We start from the raw sequence: 15,437 nt of genomic DNA, 5'->3' as shown, positions 1-15,437 counted from the left end.
ACTCATGACCTAATTAATCACCTTCCAAAGGCCCCACTTCCTAATATCATCACATTGGGAATTAGGTTTCAACCTGAATTTTGGAGGGACACAAACATTCAGTCTGTAGCAGCTGGAAATAGTTGGACCAGGGTGAGGTGGGATCTGAGGCTGTGGTGATGTGGGTTTGAAGATCTTATAAAGAGTAGGAACCTTTGAGGACCTTTGAGCAGATGAATAAGGGATCTGAAGAAGGTGATATTTTAAGAAGATTGAAGGCAGTGGCAGTTCTGGAGTATTCTGTACCCCTAAAGATCAGAACTATTTCCTTGCTTTAAACTGTATATCCACAGAAAGGATTGGAAACCAGAGAAGTTGTCCACTAGCTAGAGGGATAGAGTGTGAGCCAGGTTGACTGCTATGGTTAGAAGAAGAAAGGTCAGAAATTGCCCAGAATTTATTAACAGGATTGGAACTGAGTTTGAGAGTTGGGAGAAGGCTATAAGAAGAGGGGTCGAAAGTGAACAGTTGCCTCTGTTTTATGGTTGTAAGAAAAAGGATTCCATTGGCAAAGAGAGAAATCCGAAGTGAGAATTATTTGGGGAGAAAGAGTATTTATACCTATTGGCTTTGAGATAGACATGTCCAAACACACAGGAATGTGGAACTAGATTCTGTGGGAGAGATTAGGACCCTAGGTAAAGATTAGAGAAGTGTCTGTCTTCTGCACAGGCTGACTCCAGCTCTGTGGGTGAGTGTATGTAACCAGGAGAGAAAAGACCTTAGTGCCCTCTTCCTGATAGGAAAGAGGGTCTAATTGTTGGAGCAGAGAATGGAGAGTTCAGTTATAGTTTTTTGAGAGACTGCATGATGTATTTTTTAACTGGTAAATTAGAGTGTCCCAGAGTTTGAAATAAAAATAACTTGGTAAGATGTTTAGAGATACTCAGTGAAAACTGATCTGAGGGTGCAGTAGTGCTTAATTGAGTGTTTCCATCTGTAGACATAGTTTGACTTTTTGGAGATCCTTTCCACGTAGTTTTGCTTTCTGTGTTTAAAGTTTTAAAATATCATTTAATTATTACATTTAAATAATGTTATTTCCCTCAATGTGAAGTTTCTACACTGTGTTTCAGATTGCAATGTAAAACTGAAAGTTGAACTAAGTGTAGCAGGAAGCCCGCTAGGTAGGAAAAATCGTACACAGACAGAAGCTTGGGAGTATACTTGCTTTCTGCCCTGTTCTTAGTGCTGCATTTTTTTATCTTCCCACACATGTGGATTTTATCTTTGTTATCTGATGTTTCCCTCCACCTCCAGGTGCCCAGATGACCATTATGAGCCAAGCTTGTGCAGAAAGGTGTAATATAATGAGGCTGGTGGACCGTCGGTGGGCAGGGATCGCCAAAGGAGTGGGCACCCAGAAGATTATTGGAAGGGTACATCTAGGTGAGTGCAGGGCACTGGGAGTCTTTGTAGGGTAGTGGACTTTAAAAATTCCTTTTGGATAGGGGCATCTGATCCAGCACGCCCAGTCCCTAGCAATTTTAAATCCTATAGTCTATCAGAGTTATAATGTAACATCGTTTAGCTGGTTACAAAAAAACATCAGTCCCCTATGTACTTCTGTTTACTGTTGGGGTGAGGCGGTAGTCACCTGGCTGAGCAGAGTGCAGGAGAAGGAGCACCGAGGTGCAGTTGTGCCTCCACAGCCCTTCACCACTGCTCCTGCTTTGGTCTCCCTCCACCCCCGTTTGCAGAGGTACTTGTTTCAACCAACTCATCAGCCTCTTGGGATAAAAAGGGTTGCTGCTTAGTTTTCCTTAGTGTCATCTGCTTTCTAGTTCCAAAATTGTGTTTCAGTTATCTCTTCCATTATTTTTGGGCTTAGTAATCTGTACATTTTAAAAGAAAAACAACTTTTTATTGTGGTTTTTTTTAGGAGTAAGTTAAGTTAAATACATGTGTTCAGTCCTTCGTCTTTAATCAGAATTGTTCTTCTCTTTGTTTTTTTCTTTCATTATCCATTTAATTAGTTGCTCATTGTAGAGAATTTTGAAAGTATAGAAATGTGAAAAGAAGCAAAATTAATTCTTTTAGGTGAGAATCCATCAGTAGTAGCATTTGGACATATCTCTTTCTGGCATTGTTTTCTTGTAAAAGGGGATCATATAATACTATATAGAATTTTTATACTTTGCTTTAAGAAAAAGTAAGACCATTTTCCAAATGCCATTATAAATTTTATAAGCATCACTTAAGTAAATGCATAGCATTCTGTTGTATGGGTTTAATGGTCAACCTTTGGGATATATTTTTCCCCTAATATTTTGTCATTGTAACATGGAAGTGCATTTTTGTGCAAACTGATTTTTTTTTCCCTTAGTTAAAATTCCCATAAGTGAACCTACTAAATCCAAGATTATGAATACCCTTTAAGGCTCTTGATATTGTTAACTGGTACCAATCTAGTTTCTCCAGCACTTATTGAACATTCACGTTAATTTCCTTATACAATCAAGTATTCTTAGTTTTATCCCTTTAATTTGCAGATAAAAAAGTGGTTTTTTTTTTTACTGTAAATGACTTTTCTTTCATTGCAAGTGGTAGTTTTTCTACCTGTTTTCCTCTTCATATCTGTTTCATTTTTCCTGGTTTAATACATTTGTCTATTATTAGAAGTCTCCGTGTTTTCTATTATTGATTTTCTATAGAATAAGGATAGTTTAAATACCTCTTATGTACTTTCTTACACACAATAGGACTGAAATTGGGTAAGAATACCACAAACCAGTTGCTTCAGAGTCTGAGTTCTTAGATTTCTCATGGTTTTTAGTGAGAAGATAATAGGAGACAAAAAATACCAGTCCCTTGTGTCCTTCTTTTGGTTGCACAGGTTGTACCATTTTGCAACTTTGGCTATGATAGGTATCAAGAAAACCTTATAACAGTAAGGGTAGTCTAAGTAAAGGAGAGCTACACCATGGATAGGAAGTTTCAATATGTTGGAGGTGGTAGTTCTCCCATGTTCATCAACAGAGTCGTTGTAATAAATTTAAAACCCCAATAAATTGTTTTGTTTTGTTCGTGAGACTTGATGTGTTAATTTTAAATTTTATGTAGGCCCTTTATGGCAGAAGTAGTCAAGATACTCTGGAATAACTTCCCCTTCTAGATAATATCAAGACCAAAGGACTAGAACAGAAACAGACCCATGCTTAACATGAACCTTGATAAATGAGAGGGGAAGTCTTATGGAGCAGTGGGAAAGTTTTAGGAAATGTGCTAGGACGATTGGGTATCCATGGGGAAAAAATGAATTGGAAATGGGACCCTGTCTCACATCACACACAAATGTCAATTCAAGGTTGATTAAAGGCCTGGATGTGCAAGGCAAAGTCAGGCTTTTAGAAGAAAATATAGGAGAATGTCTTGTGTAGGGAAGGGGTTCTTTAAAAGATACGAAGGAAATTATTTGATAAATACAGCCGATTAAGAACTTTTCATCAAGCACATCTTAAAGGAAGTGAACAAACACAAACTAGGAAAGAACTTAATAACATGTATAACTAATAAAGGATTCATATTTAGAATATATATGTATTCTGTATGTTTGTGTATCCTCCAACTCAGTAAGAAAAACTGGTATATAAAAAATTGCAGAAACATTTGAACAAGCACTTTAAGAGGAAACTCAAATGGTTAATAAGTGTGAAAAACTGCTTTATCTCATTAATCAGGGAAATAGAGAATTACTTGCCAGATTTTAAATCTAATAATATTGAGTGTTGGGAGAATGTGGAACAATGGGACCTTTCCAAAAACCCCTGGAAACATTTTGGAAAATAATTCAGCATCAAGTAGAGCTGAGCTAATATCCCCTAGAGCCCTGTACGTTTTTAGAGTATACCTTAGAGACACTCATGGCACACCAGGAGACAAGTGCAAGAATGCTCACGTTAGCATTGCTTACAACGGCAGAAACTGGAAGCAACCCAAATGTCCCGTAGCAGCAGAATGGATAGATAAATCAGTGGTGGTGTCTCAAACATTACAGTACTCACTCTTAGGGGTGGTATAAACGAAAGAAATATAGTCATGTGCACCCACAGGAATAAAATATCTCAAAGTATCTTTTGGGTAAAAGAAGCAAGTCATAGTTCAAAACCACAAAACTAACCAAAATGTTGCTTAGAAATCATAGAAAAATGGTAAGAAAAGATGGGAATGATTAACATAAAAACCAAGATAGTTGGGAGGGTTGGAGGAGGCAAAGAATAAGCTATGATCAGTAGGACATACAGGAAACTTCTTAGTTTTCTGTTTCTTAACCTGGGAAATAGATGCATGGGTATTTGTTTTATTATGCTTTATACTATATATATACAGTATATATATATATATATATATATATATTTCATATACTTTTCTGCTCGTAAGACATAGTTAATGACAAAGTCATCTTTTTTAAAAAAAAACATCTTACATATGAAATAAGAGGAGTAATTGAGGAAAGAGGCAAGGCAGGAGACTTCAAGCAAAGAAACTTGGTTATAACAGGCAGTAATAAACAGTTTACTTCTTGGAGCTTAATTTAAAAGGTTTAAAGTGTACTGATTTTATTTTCCTTTTAGAAAGTCTTTTGTAAGTGTACAGGAAGCAGGTGGTTAATATTGGAGGAATTGGTCTTGGTTTTTTTTTTTTTTAATTCTTAATGCCAGCTTTCCTCACCAGCTGAGCGTGTATCATATATCAAGCCAGGTCTTGTGGGCAGTAGTTCTACCCAATCCACTTTAGGAGCTGGTGCCTTCATTGGCTTTTAACCTGATTATTGGTCTTACGGGATTTTCATCCTTAACTCACTTGTTTGCATGCTTTGGCTTGACTTTGACTGATTGCAGGAAGAAAGACACAGACTGATAGATACATTTCCAGACCTTCGCTGGAAAAATCAGTAACCTCTTCCTTTCTTCATGTGCTTTAGCTCAGGTTCAAATTGAAGGAGATTTCCTGGCGTGTTCCTTCTCTATACTTGAGGAACAGCCCATGGACATGCTTTTGGGACTGGACATGCTGAAACGGCATCAGGTAATTAAGAGCTTCACTTTCTTTTTGCGTTGGCTTTTTGTGTGTTAAATGGTTATTCCATCATGGTTGTATATACTGGAAAATTAAGAAGCATGACTTCAAACCTGGAAAGGTCCTTAATTGGTGATGTTGTCATACAAGGTTTGAAATTCTGTATCAGTAGAAATAGAACCTTTTTGTGAAATCTTTCTGAATCTGTTGAATCTTGCCATCTGTTTTGAGACTATACTGGACAATTTGGTTCCCTTGTGTAATTTTTAGTTTCTGATTAGAACTCAAGTCATTTTTTTAAAACATTTTTTTAAAAATATTTATTTATTTGGCTGCTCTGGGTCTTAGCTGTGGCATGCGGGATCTTCGCTGCCAAGTGCGGGATCTTTTGATTGTGGCATGCGGGATCTGGTTCCCAGATCAGGGCTTGAACGCAGGCCTCCTGCATTGGGAGTGCAGAGTCTTAACCACTGGACCACCAGGGAAGTGCCTCAAGTAATTTTTTGATGGGTTTGTAGGGAGATGTACATAATACACAATGATGATTTTACTGCTAGCCTAAGTTTAGTAAATCCTTAGTAGCTGGTCAGACAATACTTGGGGAGAAGAGCTTCGAGATTAAGGAAGAAGTTGTACATAAGATGTTGGGAATGGAAATGTTTATTTAGTACAGGGAGAATGATTTATAAATATTTTCATTTGCAGTGATTTTTATATTTCCATTCCGAAGCTTAATAATTTGTTTAAAGATAAACTTCACTCATTGAAGAAGCAATTATTGTGCTCTTGGTTAGTAAAAATTTTCCCAACAAGGTTTCATATCTAGTCAACATTTTTATGTCACTAATATTCTTTTTTTTCTTTCTTAAATTGGAGTATAGTTGATTTACAATGTTGTGTTAGTTTCAGCTGTCTACTCTTTTTTAGATTCTCTTCCCATGTAGGTCATTACAGAGTATTGATTAGAAATCCCTGTGCTGTACAGTAGGTTCTTATTAGTTATCTATCTTATCGATATATATAGGTCATTACAGAGTATTGAATAGAAATCCCTGTGCTATACAGGTTCTTATTAGTTATCTATCTTATCAATATATATAGGTCATTACAGAGTATTGAATAGAATTTCCTGTGCTATACAGTAGGTTCTTATTAGTTATCTATCTTATCGATATATATATATAGTAGTGTGTATATGTCAATCCCAATCTCCCAATTTATCCCTCCCACCCTTTTCCCCTTGGAAACCATGAGTTTGTTTTCCCCTTGGAAACCATGAGTTTGTTTTCTACATCTGTGACTCAGTTTCTGTTTTATAAATAGGTTCATTTGTATCATTTTTTTTAGATTCCACATATACGCAGTATCATATATTTGTTTTTCTCTGACTTACTTCACTCAGTATGACAATCCCTAGGTCCATCCACATCACTGAAAATGGCAGCATTTCGTTCTTTTTTATGGCTGAGTAATATAAAACTATGGAACACTTCACGAATTTGCGTTTCATCCTTGCGCAGGGGCCATGCTAATCTCTGCGTCGTCCCAGTTTTAGTATATGTGCTGCCTAAGCAAGCACACTAATACTCTTTCTTAAATGTTTAGTGTTAAATTCCCATTGAAATATATTGATATTCCAATCAAGGTGCACAGTTTTAAGTAGAAGGAATGAGCGAATGCACATATAAATGAAACCTGATTTATTAGCTTGTTGCTAATCTTTCCCTATTTATTTATTTATCGCTATTTTTAAGTCATGGTATAGACTAGCAGTCTCCAGCTTTACGAATTCAAAATATATGTGTGTAACTGTCCTATATTAAGTAATTATAAAAATATACTGATGGGCTTCCCTGGTGGCGCAGTGGTTGAGAGTCCGCCTGCCGATGCAGGGGACGCGGGTTCGTGCCCCGGTCTGGGAAGATCCCACATGCTGTGGAGCGGCTGGGCCCGTGAGCCATGGCCGCTGAGCCTGCGTGTCCGGAGCCTGTGCTCCGCAACAGGAGAGGCCACAACAGTGAGAGGCCCGCGTACCGCAAAAAAAATAAAAAATAAAAATAAATAAATAAATAAATATATATATGTGTGTATATATATATATACACATATATATATACTGAAAAAGAGGATCGCATAAGTATGAAATACAGAATACTTTTGTAGAGCTCGTCTTGTCCATATATCACTTTTGAGACCATTGGCATAGACTTTAAATATAAGCTGTACTTTATCCACTAAGCAAGAAGCAAAAATGTAGACCTACATAAATGGTATGTCTCAGTTTTAGTTTTTAAAAAGTCACTGATACGTTTCTAAAAGGCGTGGCTGCTGATTATGGCGTGTGCAGTTTTCCATGATTATGGCGTGCAGTTTTCCAAATTTTGTACAATGAATATGTATCACATTTGAATTCAGACATGAACAATTGCTGTGTTTGACAAAGAAGTGTAAACTGTATCCCATAAAGATCATTCTGCTGTACAGTTTAAATATTAAAAAAGATTCTGGGGCTTCCCTGGTGGCGCAGTGGTTAAGAATCCGCCTGCCAATTCAGGGGACACGGGTTTGAGCCCTGATCTGGGAAGATCCCACATGCCGTGCAGTAACTAAGCCCATGCGCCACAGCTACTGAGCCTGCTCTCTAAAGCCCTCGCACCACAACTACTGAGCCCACGTGCGACAACTACTGGAGCCCATGCTCCGCAACAAGAGAAGCCACTGCAATGAGAAGCCTACGCACCACAGCGAAGAGTAGCCCCTGCTTGCCGCAACTAGAGAAAGTCAGTGCGCAGCAACGAAGACCTAACGCAGCCAAAAACAAATAAATAAATTGAATAGATATTTTAAATATATATATAGATATAGATTCTAAACTAACAATGTTACATAGCTTAAAGTTTAAATACTTTAGATAAAATTGGTTTTTTGAGCCATCTCTGTCAGTGTTGCTCTTTGTGAATGGAGTTTTAAATTCAAGATCATAATGTTCCTGCATCGTGTTCTATCTGCTATCATCAGTGTTTGGTTTCTTTTTCTAAGTGTTCCATTGACCTCAAGAAAAATGTACTCGTGATCGGCACCACAGGCTCAAAGACCACCTTCCTTCCTGAGGGGGAGTTACCAGAGTGTGCCCGGTTGGCATATGGGGCCGGGCGAGAGGAAGTACGGCCAGAGGAGATTGCAGACCAAGAATTAGCAGAAGCCCTTCAAAAATCTGTAGAGGATGCAGGTATTTGGAGTGGCCAGGCTCTTAAATAATACTCGTTATTGGTGGGTGAGCCAGGGAAGTTGGAGCTTCAAAGGGGAATAGGGACCTTTCCAGTCGTAATCAGTCTCATCGTCCTGTTGTAGGTATGTTCCTTGTCTTCTTACTGCCTCTTCCCATCTCTAAATACAGTACAGAAAACCTCCCGTGTTTCAGTAGATCCAGAAATAGCAGTCCATTGCTATGTGCAAGATAGAGTGGGGAGTTCTTTGCTTAGGCACATTTTGGTGGGATTCCTAAAGAATCTTGTCTTTTTTTTTTTTTCTTGAAGAAAATTGTAACAGTAAGCAGAAACTTCCTTTTGAGTTCAACATTTCCTGGAAATTTTCTTGTTTTCTTAGGCCCATTTATTTTGGAGGATGACGTTGTGTCTGTGACTAAGCAGCACTAAGCTTTTTAATATCTACTGAAAGTGCTGCCACCGAAATGAAGCTACGTAATACTTTTTTTCCCTAAGTCTCAGTTGTTGTAGCTTCTTTAATTCTAAAGATCAAACCAAGTTTTCTGGGTAAAATGGAGGGACACAGTTATGCCGAAATCCCACTTCTGTGGATAAATTTTCCCCGTCTGTTACAGAACAGTGACTCTGGAATATATTTTCTAGAAGCTAAAGAGAATTAACTTTTAAGTTTGAGTTATTTTAAAGTCTTGAGCTGTAATTCTTCATTAGTGACTAATATCACACATTGCATTTGCTGATATAGTAAAATGTATTAGAGCTACAAGTTCAGGGAATAGCTTTCTCCTAAGGACAAAAAAGATAAGAGCTTTAACAATGAGCAGCCAGATTTTGCCAGCGTGTATCACCAGAGAACATCCGGTGGTCTCGCCTTGAGATTCTCTAGAATGAGCGTGAGTAGCAGATGGAGTTTCCAAGCTGGCTTTGTTCAGAATCTGCGCCACCACCACCTTTTGGCTCAGTTTTACATATGAAGTACAGTTTGGGTTGTGATTTAAGTATTTGGTAGGAAGGGGAGAATTTTGAACAACCAGACAGAGAAAGACTAAATTAATAGTTTTAACCTTACCCGCAAGGCAAGCTTGAATGAGTTTGACATATCTACTTAGAAGGTTTTACTTTTTGTTTTGTTTTGTTTGGTAACTTGTCAGCTTAGTCATAATACTGTACATTAATAAAATGAGGGTATGTTATCATTTTGTGAAACCTCTGTTGTTCCCCCCACAGTTCTGGTGCTTTTACTTGAGAAACACTAGCTGATGGTAGCAGTGCTTTATAACCTACTGACAGTTACCCTCTTTGAGTAATTACTTTCTTTTAATAAAAAGTTGAAGAGATTAAAATAGAAACCACAGATGTTTTCAGCCATAGTGAAGGAGGTGTACCAGTTTTAAAGGATTAAAAGGAAGTGGCTCTTTACCCATGTGACCTTTTGTTACTGACAGTGTATGTATGGCTTGCGCTAATTTTTGTAATGTTTAGTGAGGTAATTCTTCAACATCAGATTCTATTTGTTTGGAACATCAGCTTCCCACTATTATCAAAATCACCTACCCCTAGACATAGTAGGTGAATGTATTTTTGCTAAAAACTGTCTCTTTGGTGGATACTCTATAGCAGAATGTCGTTATCTTCTCTATTGATTAAAAAATAATTCAAAAAAGTAATAATTCAGAGTATTTTAAAAAATAAGGTAAGCCAGGATAAGTAATCACGTTTGGTTTGTTTTTCTTCTAAAAATAAATCTCAACTGAAAAAGAAACTGTGAAAGTTTCTGTAATATGTGTTTGCTCACCTTGACTCCATAAGATTTCCATATCGTGTAATTCTGTCTATGGATCTACTTTTTTTTCACCTATTTCACATGTTTGCCCATGAATTCTCTGTGTAGGTGTGTAAAATTAATTTCTTTCCAAGTTCTGTTGAAAATCTGTTGAAGTTGACACATTGCTTTATGTATTGTGAGAGAATTAAAGCAACCAGCAAATCTTTTTGATGTCCAAACTACAGGAACGTTCCCCCACTTTGACTCTACCAGTTCCTGATCTTAAAGATGGCAAAGGAGTGGAGACTATAACCCTGCATGCTGTGTGGTTTGCATTGTTAACCCAAGGTTTGCTTGTCTGTTTCCTAATTCAAACAGAGCGTCAGAAGCCATGATGCATGTAGTGTGTGTGTACTGCAGCTGGAGTGGGCCCCAGACCAGGTATTTATAGACACCACGTTAAGCCTTCCACCCAGTCATCGTCTGTGGTCTGAAAGACTTCGTATCCTCAGCAGTTCTAGAATTTAGCTTCTGTCATTCACCATTTCACCTTGTTTAATCTGGTTACAACTAGCCTGTATGTGTATTTGTATGCTGGCATACATACATATCTAAGCATGGTTTCCTATTTAAAATTTTATCAGTCATTAGAACAGTTCGAGGGGGAAAAAGATCCCAGCGAAAACAAATGACCACTGTGAATATGAAATCAAGAATATGAGCGTCACAGCACTTTGTTGGTGGAGATGACTGTGTCGTTAGGGATTTTGTAAGTCCCTTTCTTCTGAAAAACGGAAAGTGTATTTTTCACATTACTGCACACAACTACCAGCATTATAGAGGGGCTGAAATTTTCATTCTGTTGAAGAAGAAATGGAAACAGGCCAGGTGACTTGGCCAGTGTCACAGAGTCAATAACATATGCAGGACTGAAGTTTAATCTTCCAACAAGAGCTGAAACTTTGCTTTTCCCTGTCTCCCTAGCCTGACAGTTTTCCACAGGAGGCTCTCTGCTTCCATCTCCCTGTATGCAGATATGATGAATGTCAGCCTGAGTGCACTGACTGGTCTGTTAAAAGAAGGAAAAGTGGTCTTTTTAGACTCTACCAACCTAGGACTTTATAGGGGTTTGCAGGCTGGTTGTAATTAGATATATAGCATTTAATTGCTTCTTTCTTTCATTTTCCTTGTAAGGATGGGTTAAAAGCAGCCATCTTTAATTATTAATGTCCGTTGACCTCATCCTCTTCTCCTGTCCTATAGTACTGACCCAGTCCTCCCCTACATTTAGGACTTAGGCCAGTGAAACTGACCATCTCAGCTACAGGAGGACTATATGCTGCTTTCCTAGTGAGTACGGAGTACTTTGAGGTCATGTTCACCTTCAGCTCCCCCAGCTGTTATAACTGACATACCATTGCCAGAAGGCCATTACCTTTGCCCACCTCTGTGCTGCTGATAACATGGATATTTGACTACAGTGCATCTTTGTGTTCTCATTAACTCGAAATTGAACCTCTTTCAGAGACAGCCTTAGAGATTGATAAATAAAACTGATAACTGTGTTTCTAGACTCTAGTGAATATAGTTTGCACTGAGATACACGCTGTTTTCCTGTTTATCCCTAAACTATAAGATTATTTCACAAGAAGTCAGTAACTTCCTGACATAGTGCTTTATCTTTTCAAGCTGTTAACCTGTGTTGGATTAGAATGATTTAGAGCCTTTTGAATCATAACTGCATTGCTTCATGACTTCTTAAGGTACAGTCAACATGAAGCAGTTGAGTTGCATCTGTCCTAATAGTTTGTATTGTGATGTCATTTTTGTTACCAGCCTTTGACTTTTAATTAAAGATCTTGTAATAATTGCATAGAGGTCAATTTTTAATTGGATTAGTGGCAAAAGGAGAGGTGGAACTGATGTTTAATGACATCATGATGTTTGCATTGAGGTGTGGTATTTAATCCTTCCATTTTTTATGAGTGGTCAGTAAGTTGCAGTGGATCTAAATTGTTATTGCTTATTGGAAAATTTATGAACTATATCCCTCCACTGCCCTCCCCTGCCCACATTTCCCTGCCCTTAAAGTACTTAAATATTCTCACTTAGTTGTTGCTGTGATAAAGTAACTGATAATCCTTTTTAAAGTTGCATTATTTGGTAAGATAATAATTGGGATTTAATCTGTTTGATCTTTAGCGCTTTTTTTTGTTCTGAGTCAAGCTCATATAGTTTTGGGAATGTTTGGATAGAAATAAATAGAATGTTTGCTTCTCTGTCTTCTGAAGGTCCCTGAGTAGTATCACATTCTTATTTCTCTTTATAATTCCTGCTCTGTCTCAGATATACCTGGTTTAGACTTCTCAGTGTTCACGTTTGACACTCTGAAAGAGAATTGGCATGAGAATCATTCTAGTACTGAAATCCTCAAGATTGTATTGTGCTTTTAAGAATCACCTGAGGAACTTACTGAAAATACAAATTCCTGGGTTTATCCCAAGGATGGTATCCAGAATCTGCATGCTTAGGAAACATCCCAGGTGATTTTAGGGCAAGTGATAGAGAAAACACACTTGGAGAAACTATTCTAGAGTTCTGAACCCACTGAGAATAAAGATACGTAAATGTCCTTCAGTCTTGAGCACTAACTCAGCCCTTATGTGGTACTTAAATAAAAATATTGAATTACAGTACACATATTTTGTTAAGAACATGCCTACCTCTTATCCTGATGCTATGATGTTAAATTGTCCACCACGATGAGAATGGTTCTTGTATAAAGTCTATAAATATGAGACAAACCCCAGTTTAAGGACCTGATTTTGTTCTGTCCTGTTTAGATTTGTGTTCTCTGATAATTTAGTGGACTTTGTAACCTGCTAATTACTCTTTTTTCCTTTGACTGTTGTTCTATGTAGAGAAAAGCGGTAAAGAAACTACCTCACTGGGAATGTCATCATTACCAACTTCAGATGGATTTAACCATCAAGCCCATCCTTCAGGACAGAGTCCTGAGATTGGTAATCCTTCACGTCTTGCTCACTCTGTCTCTGCTTCAGTCTGCCCTGTTGAGCCCAGCGACCCAGACAGCATTGAACCTAAAGCTCTGAAGGCTTTGAAGGCTTCAGCTGAATTCCAGGTAACCTGTGAAAAGAAAGAACATCTTCCTCTACAGGATCTTTCTGATTATGCTTCTTCAGCAGACAGTGCTCCAGCAGACCAGAGGCCAGCTATGCCTTTGCAGAATTCACTCGAAGAAGCCATTGTTGCAGGTAATCTAGAGAAATCTGCTGAAAGAAGCACCCAGGGCCTCACATCTCATCTCCACACCAGACAGGAAGTTAGTTTATCTGTCACTGGGATGGAAGAACCACAGAGGCTTAAAGATGAAAAGGGTTGGCATCCAGAATATCAGGACCTGAGTCAAGCGAGTGGCCTTCAGCAGCATGAAGAACCGAGGACTGGACAGCATGAGGTTATACAGCAGAATGCTCCCCATGACCGAGCACGTCTCTGTAACACAGGGGACCTTGAACTTCTTGGAGAAAGGCAACAGGATCAACAAAGAAGTATTGGTTCGGAAGCTACGATGGAAGGAGACAGGCTAGAGCAGACTGTGGACCTTTCGGGTACAGAGAAAAATATTCTACCTTCAGGGTGCTTTGGCTGCTCAAGTTCAGAAACACTTATGGAAGTAGATATAGTTGAACAGTCCCTAGCTGCTGTGCTCAATTCAGCAGGTGGTCAGAATACCAGTGTCAAGAATATCAGTGCATCTGATCTCACCTTAGATAATCCCTTGATGGAAGTAGAAACATCAAAATGTAACCCTTCCTCTGAAATTTTGAGTAATTCCATTTCCACTCAGGATTTACAGCTTCCAGAAAGTAATGTTGAAATGTCTGGAACAAGTAAAGAATACGGGAGTTGCCCCTCCTCTTTAGTAAGTCTCTGTGGCAGTTGTCAGCCATCTATAGAGTCCACAGAGGAATCTTGCTCATCTGTAACGGCAGCCTTGAAGGAACTTCATGAACTTTTGGTCATTAGTACTAAACCAGCTTCAGAAAACACATCGGAAGAAGTTATCTGTCAATCAGAGACAGTAACTGAGGGCCAAACAGGTATTAAGGACCTTTCTGAGAGATGGACCCAAAATGAGCATGTTACAGCTACCCAGAGTGAACACTGTTCACAGGTCTCCTTTCATCAGGCCACATCTGTAACAGTGAAGACAGAAGAATTAGCATCCACTTCAACTGACGCTGGAGTAGAAGATGAAGAAAATATTAACTTCAGGGGTCCAGGTGATGGCGTATTAACTGATAGGGAAGGTGTCCCCAAGTCTAAGGAGTCAGTAAATGAGAGCAGTTCTGTCACTGTAGCCTCAGCTGAAACGTCCAATCAACTACATTGCACCTTTGGCGCAGAAATTTCACCCAGACTTCTAGCAGGTGAGGAGGATGCACTCAATCAGACTTCTGAGCACACTGAGTCCTTGTCGTCCAGTTTCATATTGGTTAAAGATTTGGGCCAGGGCACACGGAATCCAGTGACAGACAGGCCTGAGACTAGAGAAAATGTCTGTTCTGAAGCTGCAGGGCCACTTCTAGAATTCGTACCACCTACCAGCCAGCCATCATCAAGTCCCTCCTTTCTTGCACCGTTAATTTTTCCTGCTGCGGACATTGACCGGATTCTCCGTGCCGGCTTTACTTTGCAGGAAGCTCTTGGGGCTTTGCATCGAGTTGGTGGAAATGCAGACCTTGCACTTCTTGTTTTGCTAGCAAAGAACATTGTAGTTCCTACATAACCATGGAAACGTGGGCTAGACCATACTCCATTCCCTTACAAAAAGCTATATATTTACACATACACACTCACCACATATACAGTATATGTAGAAACCTGCAAGCAGAATGTTGAGCCAGATTTTTTTTAAAGATTTTTTTCGGCCAAAGTAATTTATGGTCTCTTGTCTGATGAATTTGTCTATTCTATTTGTTGAAATTTGGGCCTTTTAAAATGTATTGGCAGTATGTGCATACAGGAGCTTTTTATTAACATTAAGATGATGTATTCTGGAATGAAATGGGTGGTTTTGTGTATAGCATACCATTTTAGAATGAGAGTGAATGCTTTAAAAAGCAGAAGCCGCGAGAAGTCCCACCACCCATGCAGCTAGCAACAGGTCGTCATCCGGCTGTGTCTGCTGCAGGCCAGGCGTGGCTTGTGGGCTCAGCGTTTGGTTTACAAACTTGATTACATGGTTTGGCGTTTGGAATCGTACTTAGTGCTTTAGGTATCATGACTCATCAGTTGTCACAGGAAATTGAAGAGTATCTCCTAGAGTGGCATGTTGTTATTCGTGTGGTTAGGACTTGACATTT

General features: G+C 38.7%; 1 protein-coding gene and 1 non-coding gene across 15 annotated transcripts in view; one reads left to right on the top strand and one right to left on the bottom strand.

Moving 5' to 3' along the window:
- The window catches only part of LOC113622167 (protein DDI1 homolog 2), a 43,085-nt gene that overhangs the window by 20,756 nt on the left and 6,892 nt on the right, over positions 1-15,437 (top strand). For 3 of the 14 annotated variants that reach the window (XM_027110078.1, XM_027110077.1, XM_027110079.1), the window contains 4 exons: positions 1,300-1,428; positions 4,964-5,067; positions 8,098-8,287; positions 12,969-15,157. In XM_027110078.1, the coding sequence (XP_026965879.1) occupies positions 1,300-1,428; positions 4,964-5,067; positions 8,098-8,287; positions 12,969-14,860 (2,315 nt within the window). In that variant the 3' untranslated portion in view covers positions 14,861-15,157. The other 11 variants (XM_027110085.1, XM_027110086.1, XR_003433432.1 and 8 more) reach the window with 10 other exon arrangements.
- Positions 6,534-6,637, bottom strand: LOC113622493 (U6 spliceosomal RNA). Its single transcript, XR_003433539.1, has one exon. It is a non-coding gene; the product is annotated as a U6 spliceosomal RNA (small nuclear RNA).

The sequence above is a fragment of the Aethalodelphis obliquidens genome, unplaced genomic scaffold (assembly GCF_003676395.1).
Source record: "Aethalodelphis obliquidens isolate GAN/ISIS:26980383/991018 unplaced genomic scaffold, ASM367639v1 scaffold9, whole genome shotgun sequence".
NCBI classification, from domain to species: Eukaryota; Metazoa; Chordata; class Mammalia; order Artiodactyla; family Delphinidae; genus Aethalodelphis; species Aethalodelphis obliquidens.
The sequence above is the reverse complement of the archived record's forward strand: the minus strand, read 5'-3'. Positions and strand labels throughout refer to the sequence as shown.